Source organism: Enhydra lutris, unplaced genomic scaffold (genome assembly GCF_002288905.1).
Source record: "Enhydra lutris kenyoni isolate GAN:26980312 unplaced genomic scaffold, ASM228890v2 scaffoldscaffold110, whole genome shotgun sequence".
Taxonomy (NCBI): domain Eukaryota; kingdom Metazoa; phylum Chordata; class Mammalia; order Carnivora; family Mustelidae; genus Enhydra; species Enhydra lutris.
The window spans coordinates 827,475-847,588 of record NW_019154194.1 but is presented as its reverse complement, the minus strand read 5'-3'; the positions used below and the strand labels follow the sequence as shown (position 1 = coordinate 847,588).

Genomic DNA, 20,114 nt, shown 5'->3' with positions numbered 1-20,114 from the left:
AGCTATGGCCAAGATCCCAGTTGTGGCAAAGGACAGCCTGAAACACCACCAGTCAGTCCTAGGTTTTACTCATTCATTCATTGGAAATTCATTGATCACCTGCTGGGTGCCCACTCTGGGGTGGGGGTGATCAGAATACAGCGATGAATGAGAACCTGGGAATCGGTCTCTTCTCTTCTCACCTTCCCTTGAGAGCTTATGGTCTTAAGTGGGGTGTGCTAAGCCCTCTGTGCTCGTTTTTCTCACAGGTCAGGAACAGAGCAGATGATCCCCTAAATATCCTGGCCAGGGGACCTTCCCCAGTGTCTCCACTTCCTCTAATTTCCCCACCATCTTGACTTGGTCTTAACACGCCCCCAAGTGGCTTCAAATTGCCCGTGGCCTGTAGATTATGGAGAAATGGGGCCTCCTACTGGTTAACCCCAGTCCTGAGCCAGCACAGCACCCAGAATCTTCTTTTTCTCATGCTGTAATTTCTTTAGTCATTTAGTGAACATCCAGCATGCCCCAGCACCTTTTGCAGGAATAAGGCAGACAAGTCTGTGCCCTCCCAGAGCTGGCATCTACCCATAGCAGACAACTGCCATGAAGAAAGTAAAAGAGTATAATGTAATAGAGAGAGATTGAGGATAGGAAGACTCCTGATCAGAGTGGGTAGCCAGAGGAGGCCTCTTTGGGGGGGGGGCATTTTAGAGAGACTTGTGTGATGGGGTGGGGCCAGTTGTGTACAGATCAAGAAGAGGGAGGGCAACAGCATGTGCAAAGGCCCTGAGGTGGGACCTTTTCTGGGTTCAGTAATAGGAAGGAGACCAGTGTGACTGGCTCTGAGTCAGGGAATGAGAGTCCTTGTTGATGAGGAAGGCCAGGTCAGCCAGGGCCATGGCAAGGAGTTGAATTGTCTTACAAGTGTGATGAAAACCAGTGGAGGCTTTATGGTTAGATTAACATTTCAGAACAGGAACCCTCTGGAGGGGTCTGTGGATAGAATTCAGGGGAGTCCATGAACTTGGATGGGAAAAAATTATGTCTCAACTTTTACTATCTAACTGAAAATGTTGTGTTTCCTTCTATTATGAATATAGGGAACGTTAGCATTAGTGGGACTCTGTTACCAATGGAATCACAGATAATTCTATATAATACACACAGACCTCAAAATATTTTTACTCATCATTGCTTTGAAATTACAGTAGTCTTCAGATGTATTACTTGATCTTATTCTTTAACAGGCTAATAAAGAAACCCATAGATTATTATCACAATTCAAGATGTTGGATGATTTTTTTCATATGTAGTTGATTTCATGTGAAATCCTGCACATTTTATTTTATACATTTTTAACTCTATATTTTTTAAAAGATTTTATTTATTTATTTGACAGACAGACATCCCAAGTAGGCAGAGAAGCAGGCAGAGAGAGAGGAGGAAGCAGGCTCCCTTCTGAGCAGAGAGCCTGATGTGGGGCTTGATCCCAGGACTCTGGGATCATGACTGAGCCAAAGGCAGAGGTTTTAACCTACTGAGCCACCCAGGCGCCCCTACACATTTTTTTTTAAACTCTGAGAAGGGGGTAGTAAGTCTTGTCAGACATCAAGTAATTCTGAGCCCAGAAAAAATTTAAAACTTTTTTTGTTAGGGCTTGTAGATGTGTTGGATGGGGGAGAGGAAGGGATGGAGGGTATCAGGACTGACCTCTAAGTTTCTGGTCTGGGTGGCCGTGCATGGAGTGGGGTTGGGTTTTTCATTTGGACTTCTTCCCATGAGGCCCCCTGCAAATTGGGATGCATTTTCCCCACCCTTTTACTCTCCCTGCTGATTCAGAAAGAAATCTGTGGACACTCCTCTTTTAGGCTTCTGGGGAGAAAGGTGGGTTTTCGCTGAGAGTCGCACTAGGGTAGAGACAGTAGTTAACAGATAATTTAAATAGCAAGCTAGTCAGGAAAACACTGGTGGTAAGTCTTTATTTCTGGCTTTATTCTTTGATTCAGCTCAGTGGGCATTTAATGGGGGCTGACCAGACTGTGTTGAGAGGTAGGGATATAAGAAGAGTAAAACCTGGCCTCTGCCTTCTAGAGTTACAGGAGAGCAGAGGAAAACTGTACATAAACCAGTGCGTTGCATTGCGAGAAATGCAGTGTAGAGCAGGGTGGGTTCAGTTTTGTGCGGCCTCATCTTTATACAATGTGCAGATCCTTTTAGAGAAAAGGAAGACAAAATTATGAGACCAAAATTAGGTTCGGGGACCTGGAAGGGTCTCTTGTAAAGGGGTGGGGGGCCTCAATTCCAGGCTTCACTCATATCAGGCTAGGCCTCACATGGAAGGGATGCCACCCTGTGAGTGACCAGGAGGAGAGACTCAGAAGGCAAGGCAGAATGGAGTGTTGGGACTTCAAACCCCTTAAGCTTTGTTTTAGATGAGCAGCTAGAGGGAAGAAGTGAGAAGTCAGGAGCAGCTGGGGACTCTGTCCACTTTCTGAGGCACAGAGAGGAAGCAGAAGCCTTTGCAGTGGACAGAAAATACGCAGTTGGGAAACAGGGATGTCGGGCAGAAGCGAGTGTTCGGTTGGGTAGGGCAGGGTGGGACATCTTTATTTCTTTATTCGGGCTAGGTAAATGTTCAAAACTCAAGAGATATGGGAAGGGACGCCTGGGTGGCTCAGTGGGTTAAAGCCTCTGCCTTCAGCTCAGGTCATGATCCCAGAGTCCTGGGATCGAGCCCCGCATCGGACTCTCTGCTCGGCGGGGAGGCTGCTTCCCTTCCTCTCTCTCTGCCTGCCTCTCTGCCTGCTTGTGATCTCTGTCTGTCAAATAAATAAATAAAATCTTTAAAGAAAAAAGAGAGAGAGAGATATGGGAAGACTTACAGCACTGCTAGTTTCTGGTATAGTCTTCCAGGTATAGTCTATGCATACCCAGGAAATACCTAGATATACTTAAAAAAAAAACGAAAACAAACAAACGCCACAAACAGAAGCACCTCATACCCACTGTTCTGTCTCTTGAGCTCTTCACTCAACAGGACATCTTGGAGATTGCTCCATATCAGGACATGAAGAGTGTCCTTGTTCTTTTTGACAAATGTATGGTATCTCACTCATTTACCTGCTCCCCACTGCTGTACGGTCAGCTTACTTCCCCTCTTGCGGAACACTGCGTGCTGCTAGGAATGCCCTTCTAGGGAGGGCATTTTGCACAAGTGTGAACGTATCTCTAAGATAAATTCCTAGAAGCGAAATGGCTGAGTCAAAGGGTATAGGCCTTTGTCATTCTTTTTTCTTTTTAAAAATTTTATTTTATTTAAATTCAGTCAATTAACATATAATGTATTACTGGTTTCAGAGGTAGAGGTCAGTGATTCATCAGTCTTATGTGGTACCCAGTTCTCATTACATCACGTGCCCTCCTTAATGTCTACCACCCAGTTACCCCCATCCTCCTCCCTCCTCCCCTCTAGCAACTCTCAGTTTCCTATGATTAAGAGTCTCTTATGCTTTCTCTCCCTCTCTGATTTCATCTTGTTTTATTTTTTCCTCTTTTCCCCTATATCCTCTGTTTTGTTTCTTACCCTATATCCTCTGGTTTGTTTCTTAAATTCCACATATGAGGGGCACCTGGGTGGCTCAGTGGGTTAAAGCCTCTGCCTTTGGCCCAGGTCATGATCCCAGGGTCCTGGGATCGAGCCCCACATCGGGCTCTCTGCTCAGCGGGGAGCCTGCTTCCTCCTCTCTCTCTGCCTGCCTCTCTGCCTGCTTGTGATCTCTGTCTGTCAAATAAATAAATAAAATCATTAAAAAAATTTTTTTGAAAATTCCACATATGAGACCATATGATAATTGTCTTTCTCTGATCGACATAGCCCTTAGCGTAATACTCGCTGGTTCCATCCACGTCATTGCAAATGGCAAGACTTCATTTTTTTTTAATATTTTATTTATTTGGGGCGCCTGGGTGGCTCAGTCGTTAAGTGTCTGCCTTCAGCTCAGGTCATGATCCCACAGTCCTGGGATCGAGCCCCGCATCGGGCTCCTTGCTTGGCAGGAAAGCCAGCTTCCCTCTCTCCCACTCCCCCTGCTTGTGTTTCCTCTCTCGCTGTGTCTATCTCTGTCAAATAAATAAATAAATCTTAAAAAAAAAAAAAAGATTTTATTTACTTATGTGACAGAGAGAGATCACAAGTAGACAGACAGACAGGCAGGGTGGGGGAAGCAGGCTCCCTGCTGAGCAGAGAGCCTGATGCAGGGCTCGATCCCAGGACCCTGAGATCATGACCTGAGCCAAAGGCAGAGGCTTAACCCACAGAGCCACCCAGGTGCCCCAATATTTCAGCTTTGATGGCTGCACTATATACATATATATATATATGTATATATACACACACACAGACACACACACACACACACACACACACATCACATCTTCTTTATCCATTCATCTCTCAGTGGACATGTGGGCTCGTTCCATAGTTTGGCTGTCGTGGGCATTGCCGCCATAAATATTGGGGTGCTGTGCCCCTTCAGATCACTACATTTATATATTTGGGGTAAATACCCAGTAGTGCAATTGCTGGGTCGTAGGGTAGCTCTATTTTCAAAAAATTTTTTAAAGATTCTATTTATTTGACAGAGATCACAAGTAGGCAGAGAGGCAGGCAGCAAGAGAGGGGGAAATAGGTTCCCTGCTGAGCAGAGAGCCCGATGTGGGGGTCGATCCCAGGACCCTGAGACCATGACCTGAGCCAAAGGCAGAGGCTTTAACCCACTGAGACACCTAAGTGCCCCTATTTTCAGATTTTTTGAGGAACCTCCATGCTGTTTTCCAGAGTGGCTGCACCAGCTTGCATTCCCACCAACAGTGTAGGAGGGTTCCCCTTCCTCCACATCCTCGCCAACATTTGTTGTTTCCTGACTTGTTAATTTTAGCCATTCTGACTGGTGTGAGGTGGTATCTCATTGTGGTTTTGTTTTGTATTTCCCTGATGCCGAGTGATACTGAGCAGCATTTCATGTGTCTGTTGTCCATTTATACATCTTCTTTGGAGAAATGTGTGTTCTTGTCTTCTGCCCTGCTTCTGACAGATGTTGCCAAATTATCTTCTCCCCAGTGATGTGTAAGAGTGTATGTTTCCCGATATGCCCCAACACAGCGTGTTCTGCACTGCTGTTATCTGCCCATCAGATAGGTAAAAATAGTATCTCTGTGCAGTTGTGGCTGTGCTTATCTTACTGTGAATGAGTCTGAATGTTTTTTCATTCAGAGCTGTTTGTATTTCCTTTGCTGGGCAGTCACCAGACCTACGTTGGCCAAATCACTACTGGATTGTTCGTTTTTCTCTTATTGATCTGTAATGACTCTTTATATGTTAAAGAAATGAACCCTTTGTTTCAACTTGCTTGTGTTTCCCCTCAGCTTGTTCACGTCCTAGGACATCAGATTGGTCTTTGGGATAACGATAGCATTGGGAAGAATTGAGGGGCATGTGTCATCCCCCTCAACTTCCCAGAAGGAAAAAGAATGTTACTCTAAATAACATAACTTTCAACTGTATACAGAAAAGTTGCTGGGTAAAAATCATGAAGTATCCATGTGGGTCCATTCAACAAATATATGTGGAGCACTTACTGGGTGCCAGATCCTATTCTAGATGCTGGGATTATAATAATGACCAGAACCATCAAGACTGCACACTTGTGGAGCTGACATACCAGTGAGGGAGATGCACTGTGAAAGGCTAAACAGAATGAGAGATACCTTGAGATAGTAATAAGTCTTAAAGAGAAGGTGAAGGGAAAATGACAAAGGGAGGGGTAGGGGCGCCTGGGTGGCTCAGTTGTTGAGCATCTGCCTTCAGCTCAGGTCATGATCCCAGGGTCCTGGGATCGAGCCCCACATCGGGCTCCCTGCTCAGCGAGAAGCCTGCTTCTCCCTTTCCCACTCCCCCTGCTTGTGTTCCCTCTCTCGCTGTCTCTCTCTCTCTCTCTCTCTGTCAAATAAATTTAAAAAATAAAATATTTTAAAAAACAAAAGGAGGGTGGTAGTGGCTGCTTTAGATTAGATGGTCAAGGAGGGCATCTCTGAAGAGGTGATCTTTTTTTTCTTTTTTTCCAAGAGAGAGCGTGAGTCCCTGAGGAGTGGGGATAGAGAGAGAGAGAATCTTTTTTAAAGGATTTATTTATTATTTATTTATTCTCTATTTTTTAAAAATGGTTTACTTATTTATTTCAGAGAGAGAGAGAACACAGAGAGAAAGAGGGAGAGGGACAAGCAGACTCCCCACAGAGCAGGGAAGCCGATGTGGGGCTCGATCTCAGGACCTTGAGATTGTGACCTGAGCTGAAAGCAGATGCTTAACCGGCTGAGCCACCCAGGCACTCCTATTCATTTATTTTAGAGAGATAGAGAGAGAGAGTGAGAGCACAAGTGGAAGGGGCAGGAGAGGGAGAGAATCTTAAGCAGGTTCCATGCCTAGCCTGATGCAGGGCTCAATCTCGTGACTCTGAGATCACCAACCTGAGATCATGACTTGAACTGAAATCAAGAGTTGGACACTTGGGGTGCCTGTATGGCTCAGGTGTTGGGTGTCTGCCTTTGGCTCAGGTCCTGGGATCAAGCCCCACATCTGGTTCCCTGCTCAGTGGGAAACCTGCTTCTCCCACTCCCCATGCTTGTGTTCCCTCTCTTGCTGTGTCTCTCTGTCAAATAAATAAAATTTTTAAAAATAAAAAAAAAAAAGAGTCAGATACTTAACTGACTGAGCCACCCAGGGGCCTCTGAAGAGGTGATTTTATGTGAAGACCTGAGTGATAAGAAGGGATTAGGTAGGAGTATAACAACTAGAACTGGTTTGGCTGAGGGAACAGCATGTGCAAAGGCCCTGAGGTAGGAGTTGAGGTCAGGAAGACTAGCACGGGCTTTGGTATAAAGGACCTTAGAGACCAGGTGAGGAGTTTTGATTGTATTATTGTGGCCACAAGAAGCCACTGGAGTGTGTGTGTGTGTGTTTTACTTTTTCTTTTGGAAATGTTCAAAGCTAAAAGTGGAGAGTATGATATAAGGAACCATACATGCCTTCACCCAGTTCAACAGATTCCAAACTTTTGCCAATCCTGTTTCATCTATATCCCTCATTTTCTGGTAGAGAGGCTAGATTTTTTTTTTTTTTCCTCTCCCTCTGTCCCTGCCTCATTTCCCTTAAAAAAAAAAAAAAAAAAATCTTTCAGGGCACCTGGGTGGCTCATTCGTTAAGCATCTGTCTTTGGCTCAGGTCCCAGGGTTCTGGGATTGAGCCCCACATCATCAGGCTCCCTGCTCAGCAGGAAGCCCACTTCTCCCTCTCCAACTCCCCCTGTTTGTGTTCCTTCCCTTGCTGTCTCTCTCTGTCAAATAAATAAATAAATTCTTTTTTTAAAAAAATCTTTTCATTGAAGTTGTAACAAATACTGAAAAGTGCACCAATCATAAATATACAGACCAACGACCCTTGCAAACTGAGCATACCCATGTAACTGGCAGCCAGATGAAGAAGTGAATATGGCCAGCCCCCCAGGCGCCCCTGTGATGCCTTCTTGCCTCTCCCTCCCCACATGCGAATGGAACCAGATAGGATGCTCTCTACCGTGTCTAGCTCCTTCTTTGTATCATGTCCGGGACGTGTATTTTGCTGTGCGTCATTATAGGTTGTAGACTGCCCCTTCTCGTGGCTGTAGTAGTCCACTGAATCAGTTTACTCACCCATTTCGATGCTTTCGATACCTGGGCTATCTTTGGGTTTGGGCTATTACAAATGGTTCTGCCGTGAACATTCGGGTATGTGTCTTTTGGTGAACACAAAAACGCATTTACAGTGGCTTACCCCCAGGCGTGGAACTGCTGGGTCGTGAGGCAGGCGTACATTCAGCTTTAGTAAATAATGCTTCTACTTGTTTTCTAGAGCTGCTGGAACAACCAGCCGCCAGTGGCTGTCTCGAACAACAGAAATGTCTTCTTTCACAGTTCTGGAGGCTCTAAGTCCAAAGCCAGTGTGTTGGCAGGGTTGGGTATCTTCTCTCTGCTTTCTCTTCACAGTGCCTCCCCTCTGTACATGTCTGTCTCTGTGTCCAAATTCCCCCTTACTAAATGGACACCCATCATATTGGATTAGGACCCTGTCTCCAAATAAGGTCACCCTCTGGGGTTCCGGTGGGGGGGTGAGGATTCCTACATATTTTTTGAGGGGCAGACACAATTCAAACCATAACAGTGCCAAAGAGTTTTCCAAAGTGGTTGAACCAATTTACTGTGCTGGAGTATTTTAAAGCTAATTCCAGACTTGGTATCGTTTGCCTCGAGTGTTTTAAGAGAAAGGAAGACTTGGTCTGATTTACATTTTTAAACAATTTTATTTGTTCTGCAGGAATGTAAGACAAGGCAAATATTTCTTTAAGAAAGAGCAGGTAAATCAAGAGCGAGCCCTTCTGGGATGGCCCAGATAGGATGCTCTGGTAGCACTGGGTTGGGAGAAGCCTCCTGGGGGCGCTTAGCTCTGGGACACTATGGGACACCATTCAGAGCCAGTGCTCTGTCCCTCCCGGCCCACCCTGTGGAGTCTCTCAGGGCTCAAGCAATGCAGAGGGAGCTGGGCCAGGACTCAGGCTGTCTTTCTGTCCATCCCCCTCCCTGCCAGGACATACAGCAGCTCCTCCAGCTTCAGCAGCTGGTGCTTGTCCCCGGCCACCACCTCCAGCCACCTGCTCAGTTCCTGCTGCCACAGGCCCAGCAGAGTCAGCCAGGTAAGGGCCCACCCCGAAGGCCTCCCCTCCCCAGGATGCTTCCACAGAACTCTCCCTCCCCCCTCACCCCATGCAATCCCCTTGTCTCCCCAGGCCTGCTACCGACGCCAAATCTCTTCCAGCTACCTCAGCAAACCCAGGGAGCTCTTCTGACCTCCCAGCCCCGGGCCGGGCTGCCCACACAGGTGAGAATGTCCACCGAGTGTTCCAGGCTGGGTGAATGGGGGTGGGAGGGTGAGGGTCTCCTCTCCCTTCGACCCTTCTCATGACCACAGAAGCCAGGACAGGAGTCAGAAGACCTGGGGACCAGCCCTGCTCTGCCACTGATTTGCTGTGGGACCTTAGTGCTCCGTGTCTGGGTCAGCTTCTTCCTCTATAGAAGGAGGGGAATCAGCCATGCCAGCAGCTCTTAACCCTTTCAGACACATGGACTCCTTTGAGAATCTGATGAAAGATTTTGATCTGACCCCCGCTACCCCAAAATGCACACGTGTATAAGCACACAAAAAAACCCTATAGATTGTGGCCTGGCCTTTCTTTCAGTGTGCTGACTGGGTTCTAGGCTTTAATAATAATCTTTCATGATTCTTTATGGATTTTAGTGTTCCCTTCTAGCCACTTTTTTTTTTTAAATATGAACTTTCAAAAAATATGAACTATTTCAGAAAACCCCAAAAGTTTAGAGATAATACAGGGCTGGGCTGAATTCTGAAACCCAAAATGCTTGGAAAACCAAGTTGTTTTTGTAATGTGAGACCAGAAGTCATCTGGCTGCAAAACCCATCTTGACCTACGGCAGGGAGTCTGACTTCCCTTTCTCCCTCCGTGTGATATGTGTGCTTTGCTAAGAGCTGTTAATGTGTTCGGTGATGGAGCGATGCCTTGACCCTGATGGGGGGGGGGGTCACATTATTTATATGTGCCCTGTGTAGGCTTTCTAAAATCTGTAAAATTTCTGGGTTCCAAAACACATATGGCTCCAGTGTTTGGATAATGGATGGAGGGCTTGTATGACCAACATGGTTGCACTTAACGCCTGTTTCAGATATTTTTAGGGAAATGAAGCAATCCAGAGAGAGTTGTTGCTTCTTTGTAAATCCCCCAGTCACCCTCCCCATCAACTTTTTAAAATACTTTCACTTTATTTGCAACTTTTAAGGGGGTTCTCCCATCCCTCAACCCCATGGGGTCGGCAGAGCAGCCATGATTGTTTCCATTCTGCAGAGGCCCAGGGAGATTAAGAAACTTGCCTGAGTTACCTGGCAATTCGGTAACAGAGCCAGTCGTTGAATCCCCGTCTGAGAGAAGGATAAAAACATGGCCCCCAGCTCCAGGGAAAAAGCAGTTGGTTGAAAGGAGCGGGCTACTCCTTCTGGGAGTTTGCATGCTGGGAGGGAATGTGCTGAGAGAGCGTTGGGGCAGCGAGAGGTCCCTACGTAGCAGCAGAGTCTCCTCGGTGGGGATTGACAGTGAGCGCGCACCAGCCTCCTGCGGACCAGTAGAGGAGAGCCTGCAGGAAGAGGCGGGACGGCAGGGAGGGAAGGAGGGAGGGGGAACTGTGCAGCCATTGCTGAGCCCCATCCTGGTCCTCGGTCCTGCATCCCACCCACCCCTGCCCACCCTACCAGGCCGTGACCCGCCCCACGCTGCCCGACCCGCACCTCTCGCACCCGCAGCCCCCCAAATGCTTGGAGCCACCATCTCACCCCGAGGAGCCCAGTGACCTGGAGGAGCTGGAGCAGTTCGCCCGCACCTTCAAGCAACGCCGCATCAAGCTGGGCTTCACACAGGTCTGGAGCCACCGGGCAGCGGGGTGGGGGGGTGCGGGTCGGTGGGGGGCGGTGGGCGTGAGTCTGAAGCGGCCTGGCCAGGTGGTGGGCTGGAGGCGGGCTTCTCTCCCTGAAGCTTGGGCAGTAGGCGTGGTCAGGTCGTAGGGAGGGGCGATGCCGCAGCAGGCTGGTGGGCGGGGCAGGGGTGTGGCCAGCCTGTGCCGCGGGTGAGCCCTAACCCGCAGGCCGGGCCCTGACCACTGCCCGGTTCCCATCTCACTCGGCCAGGGTGACGTGGGCCTGGCCATGGGCAAGCTCTACGGCAACGACTTTAGCCAGACGACCATCTCCCGTTTCGAGGCCCTCAACCTGAGCTTCAAGAACATGTGCAAACTCAAGCCCCTTCTGGAGAAGTGGCTCAACGACGCAGGTGGGACTGGGTTGGGGCTCCCAGGGCGCACGGTGGGTGCTGGGCCCAGGAGGCGCCCTCTCATGCCCCCGTTTCTGCCCGGGCACAGAGACTATGTCTGTGGACTCAAGCCTGCCCAGCCCCAACCAGCTGAGCAGCCCCAGCCTGGGCTTCGACGGGCTCCCCGGCCGGAGACGCAAGAAGAGGACCAGCATCGAGACAAACGTCCGCTTCGCCTTAGAGAAGAGTTTTCTAGCGGTGAGGCCTTCTGTGCGGTCCTGAGGATTGGGGTGGGGGGTCGGGGTGGACCTGGGGTTCACCAGCCCTCTGCCCGCAGAACCAGAAGCCTACCTCAGAGGAGATCCTGCTGATCGCAGAGCAGCTGCACATGGAGAAGGAAGTGATCCGCGTCTGGTTCTGCAACCGGCGCCAGAAGGAAAAACGCATCAACCCCTGCAGTGCAGCCCCCATGTTGCCCAGCCCGGGGAAACCGGCCAGCTACAGCCCCCATCTGGTACAAGGAGCCCCCCTGGGGGTGGGGGGCATAGAGCTCTGGCAACACCCCGCCCCTGGGCAGGCGCCTCTGTGAAGCACAGTCTACCTGCTTGTTCTCAGTGCCTGGCACAGGGGCAGGGAGACTGACTTTTAGGGACAGACTGTCACATGGGTAGAGCACAGTCACCCAGGGACAGTTTTCAGGAAACTGTGGTCTTATGTAGGGCATACAAGCATCCACAGACACACACCATCAGAGCCAAAAAACAGAGCCCAGTTCTCACAGGGCATGGCCACACGGGGAGGGATCCCAGGTTAAGGGATGGAGGTACCCCTCCCTCCACACACAGGTTCACAGCCACACACACAGACACAGGCAGGGACAGCATTTTGTCCCTGGGTGTACATTCAGGCTCACAGCTGCACACAGACCCACTCAGGATCAGACACACTGGGACACCTTTTTATTGCATCTTATGTGGAAAGGGGCTGTGATGTGACAGAGAGGAGCCCCCCGCCCCCTTGGTATGGAGGAAGAAGAGACCACCTGAGCTGAGTTCTAAAGGACGAGGGGGAGGCCGCCAGCCACTTGAAGACTGCTGTGCACAAAGGCCTAGAAGCCAGAGTGTGCTGACCCCGACTAGAGGAACTCCAGCACAATTTAATGTGGTTGGAGCAGGAATGTATATGAATGAGTGTGAGGGTAGGGGCTGGGCAGGGGCCAGACTCTCAAGTAACATGCTGAGGAGCTTGAATGTGAACCACGGGCAGTGAGGGGCTAAGGTGGACTTTTGAGCTGGGAAGGGACAGGGTCACATTAAGAATGAGGCTATTGGAGATGATAGAAGGACAAGACTGGAGGCAGGGAGGCCAAGAAGGAGGCTGGTGGGTGGTCCCAGAAAATCAAGCAGTAGGACACCCCAACACTCTGATGCAGAGACACCCCTTATGATCATAACAGTTGCCCCCCACACACACACACGCTTTAGACTTGCAGCTGGATGGTGTCAGAGGAAACATGGGGGAACACTCTTAACTGGGAATGATTTCTTCCTGCCTGTGGCTCAGGATCACGTTGGGTAAATGTTAAGTTAGATACGATGGAAAGAACCTAGCATAATATAAGCATAGCATTGTGCCCAAAGCCCCTTCTCCCCTCAGCCTGAGGGCAGATGAATGGGGGTCTTCCCCACAGGGAGCATCATGGGGGCTGCTGGGAAACAGTGGCCTCAACATGCCTTCTTTCGTCTCTCCCCAGGTCACACCCCAGGGGGGCGCCGGGACCTTGCCATTGTCCCAAGCTTCCAGCAGTCTGAGCACAACAGGTCAGGGCAGGCAAGAGCCCCCCCATGAGGGGGCATTGGGAAGACCCAGTGCAGGCCCGGGGTTCTCTAGTGGCTCTGGGTGTCTGTGGGCCTGAAGGTTGAGCCTGGGGATGAGGGAGGCAGGGGGCACGGAGGGGAGAGGGCAGCTTCACCCCTCCCTGCCAGAGCAGCTCGGCTCTCCTCTGCTCTGCGATTTCCTATGAGAAAAGCATGGGCTTTGCTAAAAGTTGATGTCCTCAGGTCTGTTCCTGCCTTTTATAAACTGTGTGAGCTCCAGAAGTGACTTTACCTCTCTGAGCCTCAGGTTTTATAAAATTATTGTGAATGTATACTACATACAGAAGCTATATACATGAATATGTACATACAAGAGTGTATGTCTGCATACAGACACACACACACACACACACACACACATATACTCTTTTGTACCCAAAGCCCTCCTTGCTCCCTTCCTGGGACGGGGCTTGTGTATATGAGAATAATATATATAAGGATTTATAAGAATATATATATAAGAATAATAAAACTGGAGCCTGGCTGGCTCAGTCCGTGGAGTATGCAGCTCCAGATCTTAGAGTTGTGAGTTCGAGCACTACACTGAGCGTGGTGATTACTTAAATAAACTAAAAAAAGAAAAAAAAAATCATCCTCACACCCATTTTATGAAGTCGGTCCTGTTATTAACCGCATTTTCCAAGTTAGGGAACTGAAGGCCAGAGAGGTGAAGGCATTCTCCCAAGGGTACAGATGGGACGGACAGCTCGGAAATTGCCGCCCTTGGCTGTCTGGCAATGTGGCCCTAGCCGGCTCCGAGCCCGGTCCACCTTGGGGCGCACAGCTGCAACCCCCGGCCTGGCCCCTAGAGGGAGCCCCAGGGTAGCCCTCGGGGCGCCCCACACCGAGGCTCTGTGGGGGTGGGGGGCGGTTCGCGCCGGGTGAGCGCTCCCGGGCACGGGGCTCGGCTCCGTGGGTGACGGCTGCTCACACTGCGATTATTGTGATCGCTGTCACCGCGGCTGTGGGAAGAGCGGGCGGGAGGCCTAAATTTGTTCCTGGGGGGGGTGGGGGTGGGGGAGGAGATGCTGCAGGGCGCGCGCTAGGCGGCAAGGCGAGCAGGGGTGGACCCCGGGTTCCCCGGTGGACGACGAGTGGAAGCTGAAGTCTCCGTCTGTCTGTCTCTCTCTGGCAGTTACTACCTTATCCTCAGCTGTGGGGACGCTCCACCCCAGCCGGACAGCCGGAGGGGGCGGGGGCGGGGGCGGGGCCGCGCCCCCCCTCAATTCCATCCCCTCTGTCACTCCCCCACCCCCGGCCACCACCAACAGCACAAATCCCAGCCCTCAAGGCAGCCACTCGGCTATCGGCTTGTCGGGCCTGAACCCCAGCACGGGGTAAGTGGACAGCTGCAGTTTGGGAGGCTGTGGGGAGAGAAGCAGGGTGGCTGCTGCTTCCCGGGGTGGGAGCTGCGTCCCAGTTCTGCCGCTGGTGGGTGTCTGCCCCTGCTAACGCCTCTGCTTTGCCTCTTGCAGAAGCACAATGGTGGGGTTGAGCTCCGGGCTGAGTCCAGCCCTCATGAGCAACAACCCTTTGGCCACTATCCAAGGTGCGTTCTGCCTCATGTCCCTCCCATCGCCACCAGCCTGGCCCCCTGGGGCCTCGAGCCTCCCCCCATTGCTGCTCCAGCCATGCCATCCTGTCCCCGCTCACTGCATCGCTCGCCTCTTCATACCCATCTCACCTTTGGGGAAGGTGTGAGGGGTGCTGATGGGGGTCAGTGGGGCAGATGGGAAGACAGGGGGCACCGTGGGAAGGATGCTGGAAGGCGCCCCAGCCCAGCCTCTCTCTCTCCCCACCAGCCCTGGCCTCTGGTGGAACCCTGCCCCTTACCAGCCTTGACGGCAGCGGGAACCTGGTGCTGGGGGCGGCTGGCGCAGCCCCGGGGAGCCCCGGCCTGGTGACCTCGCCGCTCTTCTTGAACCACGCTGGGCTGCCCCTGCTCAGCGCCCCGCCTGGCGTGGGCCTGGTCTCTGCAGCCGCTGCGGCCGTCGCGGCCTCCATCTCCAGCAAGTCTCCGGGCCTCTCCTCATCCTCCTCCTCGTCCTCGTCCTCGTCCTCCACTTGCAGCGAGGCGGCAGCACAGACCCCTGGAGGCCCTGGGGGGCCCGAGGCAGGGTCCAAGCCCGAGTGAGGGCCCACCTTGCCTCCCCTCCTACTCCTCTGATCCCCATCTCAGTCCCCCCGCCTGGGAAGAGGGCGAGGAGGTCCGCGGTGGTGGCGCAGAGGGTCCTTGGAGCTGGAGTGACAAGGGAGGAAAGACCAAAAAAACAAAAAACAAAACAAAAAAAAACCCCAACTAACCAAAAAAACAAAACAAAACAAAACAAAAGGAAGAAAGAAGGAAAGAAAGAAAATGAAAGAAACCAACCAACAAAAGAAACCAAAAATAATCGCAACAGAAACCAGCTGCCCCAAAGGAACCAGAGGTGAAAAACAAACCAAAACCAAAAACAAAAAAAATCCCCCACAAAACCAAACCAAAAACCAGTTGCGAGCCAGATCTCAGTGTGCTCACCCTCACTGCTACGACACCAAATAAGAACCCCAGCCAGGGGCAGAGAAGCCTCGGCAGGGCGGACCTCTCGCCAAGCCCCTGGCTGGGGGGCCAACCCCCAACCTTGCCTCCCTCAGTGGGGGCCAGAGAAGGCAAAAGAGAATGTGCCAGCCTCCAGCCCCAGCCCCCAGCCCTGGGCCAGCGAAGACAGGGCACAGCCTGGGGCCAACGGGTTGGGCTCAGAGCCACCCGCCAAATGTTCTTTTCCAGAAGGTGAAAGAGAAGGGGCCTGAACAACCTTACACCAAATATTCAGTAGCTTCATCCAAAGGATGTACAGAATTTTTAGCGTTGCGCTCAACAGAATGTGTCCCTACCGTGTCCCCTCTCCCTTGGCCCCCAGCTCTCCCCACCTGGGCAGGGGGTCTCGCTTTAACCTCCTCCCTCCCCCAGCCAGGGGAGAGCACAGGGGCAGGCTTGGGATGACTTTTCACCCCTCGTACCTCTCCCTTTTCCCTTTGAAGGGTGGGCTAGGCTGTTTTGCGAAGTTCTAGCTCTCACATGTGCCCCCCTCAACCCCATCACTGTCCTCTGCTCTGGAATCCACCCACCGCCCCGGCCCAGGGGAAGGTGGACGTTTCGGGCAAGAGGGATGAGGTGAGGGCATTTGAGTTGTCTCTTTTCCCATCCTCGTCTGTCAGTTTCCCTGAAAAAAAAAAAATTCATATTCCAGTGCCTATCCGTGGGATCCTTCACGTTCTTTGACATTGACCAGAAACCAAAAAGAGAACTCACCTCGCTCTTCCCACCCTGTGCCCCTCTGATACTGGCAGATGCCTCTTCCCCCCCACCCCACACATGTATACACGCACGCACCCCAGTGGTGGGGTTCCTCAAGGTGGCATCCCCATCAGGGTCCATGTGGTGGGGACAGTACCATGACCTGTGGTCCCCATCCGAGAGGGCGCTGTGGTGGCCACCACTCCCACGAGACCTCCCTCAAGTCTTGGCTGGACCCCATGTTTACCCAGCCCCAGACCCGTCTCAACGGACAGAGGAGAGATGCCACTGGGAGCCACTTTGCCCTCCTGCTATGTGGAGGCCAACAAAGTTTTGAACCAAAAACAAAACACAAAAAACAAAAAAACCAAACAAACAATAAATTAAAACTAGAAAAAAAAAAAGAATTTATAGATATATATATATTTAAGGGAAAGAAGACGAGGACTTTTCAAGAATAAGAAGGAGCCGCGAGGTGGAGCCAAGCCCCTGCGCCAGTGGTCCAGGCCCTTGGTCCCCAAGGCGGATGGAAGGACAGACGCTTCTTTCTCTTCACAAATACCTCATGGACGTCGTCTTCGGGAAAGCCGGAGGGGGAGGCTGGGGCTGGGCCTGTCCCTCAGCCAGGGCAGATGGAAGCGGGTGGGCAGGGCTGGGAGGGGGGGGGGTCAGAGACAGGGGTGAAGAGCCCCAAGCTCCCTGCCCCCCAATCCATTGAAAAAGCTTTAAAAAAAAAAAAAAGAACGAAACAAGGAATAAGCAAGCAAAAAGAATGGACAAAGGAAAACGAACAAACTTTCGGGTGGTTTGATTCCTCCTTTGATTTCTTTTTCTGTTCTCTTCAGTCCGTTCTCTCTCTGCTTCTCTCTCCCCCTCATCCTTCACTCTTCTCTCGCCCCTCTCAGTCTCCCATCTTTCTGTGTCTCTCCTCAAACCAAAGTGTTGCTGTGAAGGACGCGAGCCATTGAAATCAGAGGCCTGGACCCCGCTGGGCGGAGCAGCGGGGAGCCCAGAGCCCCGAGCCCCAGCGGTGCCACTGGACACTCCAAGGAGAGGCGGCTGCCACCCTGGGTCCCCCGAGGCCTCAGCGTTCTTTCTTTCTTGTCTCCTTTCTCCCACCCGGGAAATGAAACTGTTGGGCTGGGCCACGGAGACAGCAGAGACTCGGCTGTTTTGGGGGTCTCGGGGTGCCTTGTCTGGGCAGCAGTGGAGCGGCTGCCCCTCCCGCCCTGGCACCGATGGGGCCTGGCATGCTGTCGACCCATCCTTGCCGGAATGTAAGCATCTCCGCTGAACCAACTCCCTGCCCTTACCCTACCTCTGAGTTTGTCCATGTTTATTTCCTGAAGAGAAGGGACTGGCGAGAGGGCCTGGGCCCCAGCCCAAGGGTGGAGAGGGGGCCAAGGGCTCCTGAACAGAAAGGAAGGACATTTGAGCAGAGCAAAATGAAAGGAATTACGACCAAATACCCCTCTGAGAAGACAGGCAGCATGGAAGGCATGGTGGAGATGACTCAAAAACTATGATTCTAGACCAAAAAAAAACAAAAAACAAAAAACAAAAAAAAACAAAAAAAAAACAAAAACCAAAAAAACAAACAAACAAAAAAACCACCAAAAAACCCCACAAAAAAAAAACAACAAAAAGAAAAAAACAAAAAAAAAAAAAAGGAAAAAAGAAGAAAAAAAGGAAAGAAAATCCAGGATTCACCACCACCCACTTCATCCTGCTTCCTCCCCATCAAGTTGGGCCACTCCACACCCCGCACCCCCTGGTGTGGGGGGAGTGGGGCAGGGGGAGAGGAGGAAGCAGGGGCAGGGATGGGACCAATGCCCTGACATTGGTGGAGGGACCCCCGTCCAGCCGGGGGTGGGGAGGGACCCTCCCCATCCAACCCCCATAACTGGGAAAAGAAAAACAAGAAAAAAAAAGAAAATTCCTGGGAGGGGAAAAATAACCAAATCCCAAGCTTTAACTACAGCTGTGAAACCAAATATTGGGAAGGGGGTGGGAGGGAGGGAGGGGCATGTGTGCCCCAGGTCTCCCCCCTGGGCCCCCCTCCCCCGAGGACTCGAGATAAGGCACCAAATACCTCATAGAACTTTAATGTTAAAAAAAGGAAACCAAATATCGTTGGCTGGGGGCCAGCCAGGGCAAGGGGCTGGGGGGCTGGAGGGAGCCAGGGTTGGGAAGGTGATGGGGGAATTCATGCCCCCCACCCCGCTCTGCCCCTTCCACTCCAGTACCCCCTGTCTCGACTCCGGGAAACAAAACTATCTCATCGTTTTTATTTTGTGGTCTGTACAGAGCCTGTGTCCGTGTGTCTGTGTGTGAGCGAGAGAGTTGGGGGGCTGGGGGACTTTATGTGGGAGATGGGGAGGGAGACCCCAAGCTAGGCTCTGGGCTAGGTGAGATGTCTGAGGTGGGGGGCCAGCGGCCTGGGCTAGAAAGAGAGGAAGATGAGTGGATTGGAGGAAGGGGGAGCCTTCTGAAATTCTCTTCTCCCCAACACTGACCTCCTACTTGAGGGAGGGACAGAGAATGGGTCTACCCTAATGGTGGGCCTTTTGTGCCAAAAAAAAAAATATATATATATATGCCAGTAACTGAAACATCTCTCTGTTCTCTTCTGGGAGGGTGGGGGTTGGAATTGGGAGGGAGGGGGTAGGGTTTTAAGTAGGGTTGGGTGGAGATGGGGAACCCAAGCCCTATAAGAGTTGGGGCTATGATCAGGAGGGGAGGGAAGGATATGAGTCTTTTTCTGTCCCCCCCCAGCACATCTCCTCCCTGGGGAAGCCCAAGAGAGGGTCTCCAAGCCCTGCACCCTGGGAAGACAGGCTAAGGGATTAGCCTCTTAGGTGATGACCTGATAATTTCCTTGCCCACCCAAATCCCAGGGTGCCTCTCTCTCCCTTTAGCCCAGGGTAGGGGGAACTGAGTGAGAGAGAGAGTGAGACCGACTGAGCAAGACTGAGACACGCGGGCCCCCACTGGCCTCCAAGTGGGAAAGGCAAGTGAGAGAGATAAAGGCCTCCAAGAGAAAAAAAAAAAAAAAAAAAAACCAAAAAATTAAACATTTAAAAAAAAAAAAAAAAAACCCACAGACAACTCCGCTACCTTTTTATACGTTGGAAAAAAAGTGAAAAAAATTAAAAAAGAAAAATTAAAAAAAATACACAAAAACTCCAAGCCGCAGCTCCTTAGTGCGGTTTGAACTTTGACCTCAGCAGTCTCCAAAGCAAGATGACGATGACAAAGGCGAAAAAGAAGAAAAAAATAATGTATATTTTTAAGTATTTGTCCTTGAAATGTTAGCTCCTTGTTAAACAAACACAAAAAGGAGAGAAAAATCTAGAGAGAAGTGTTGCTGGGACGGAGACAACTATTTACTATGTCTGTGACCCCTCCCTTCTGCCTCCCTTTCCTCTCCTCTATCCCTGCTGCCCCTCCCCCAGCCTGTCCTCCAAGTCCAGGGGCTCAGTATTTATTTATTTACATATCTGCAGGGTGACTGGGACTTCTCTGCACTTGTAGAGAGGGCCTTTGGATCCTGGTGGGGTGGGAAAGGGGCAAGGAGTCTTTGGGGGAAAAGCAGGGGCCTGATCTTGGATCAACTCCTCTCTGCTAGCTCCTTTCTGGCTTCCCGTCCCACTGCTGCCACTGTCACCTCCCAAATCCAAGCCTGTGCTAGGGCAAGATGAGCACCCACCTTGTAAAGATCTCAGTGGCTCAGCCCTTTCTGGGGTGGGTGTCTCCCACCCATTCATTTAGATGACCAGGTTGGAATGGGGAGGGAGGAGGTGGCAAGTAGAGGGCAAGGGAGACCATGAAATGGTGTCTGGAAATTGAGTAGGCCTGGAGGAGACCTGCCTTTCATCTGTTCTCAGCAAGTTAGCCCCACTTTCAGTTCTGTCTGACCCCTGTGTTGGTAGCCCCTCTCTGCCCATCCTGTACCCCTCCCTGTCTCTTCTCGTGGTAGCGGGTTAGCGTTTCAGTGTTCTTAACTCCAATCTGCTT

At 51.2% G+C, this 20,114-nt stretch overlaps 1 protein-coding gene across 1 annotated transcript in view; it reads left to right on the top strand.

Annotated features, from left to right (window-relative positions):
- Window positions 1–14,725, top strand: part of LOC111139537 (POU class 2 homeobox 2) — a 32,331-nt gene extending 17,606 nt beyond the window's left edge. The window contains 9 exon segments of the mRNA XM_022491835.1: window positions 8,660–8,765; window positions 8,859–8,950; window positions 10,394–10,555; window positions 10,823–10,964; window positions 11,053–11,201; window positions 11,281–11,457; window positions 12,697–12,763; window positions 13,956–14,157; window positions 14,623–14,725. Of these exon segments, the coding sequence (XP_022347543.1) occupies window positions 8,660–8,765; window positions 8,859–8,950; window positions 10,394–10,555; window positions 10,823–10,964; window positions 11,053–11,201; window positions 11,281–11,457; window positions 12,697–12,763; window positions 13,956–14,157; window positions 14,623–14,662 (1,137 nt within the window). The 3' untranslated portion in view covers window positions 14,663–14,725.
- The last annotated feature ends 5,389 nt before the right edge of the window (window positions 14,726–20,114 follow it).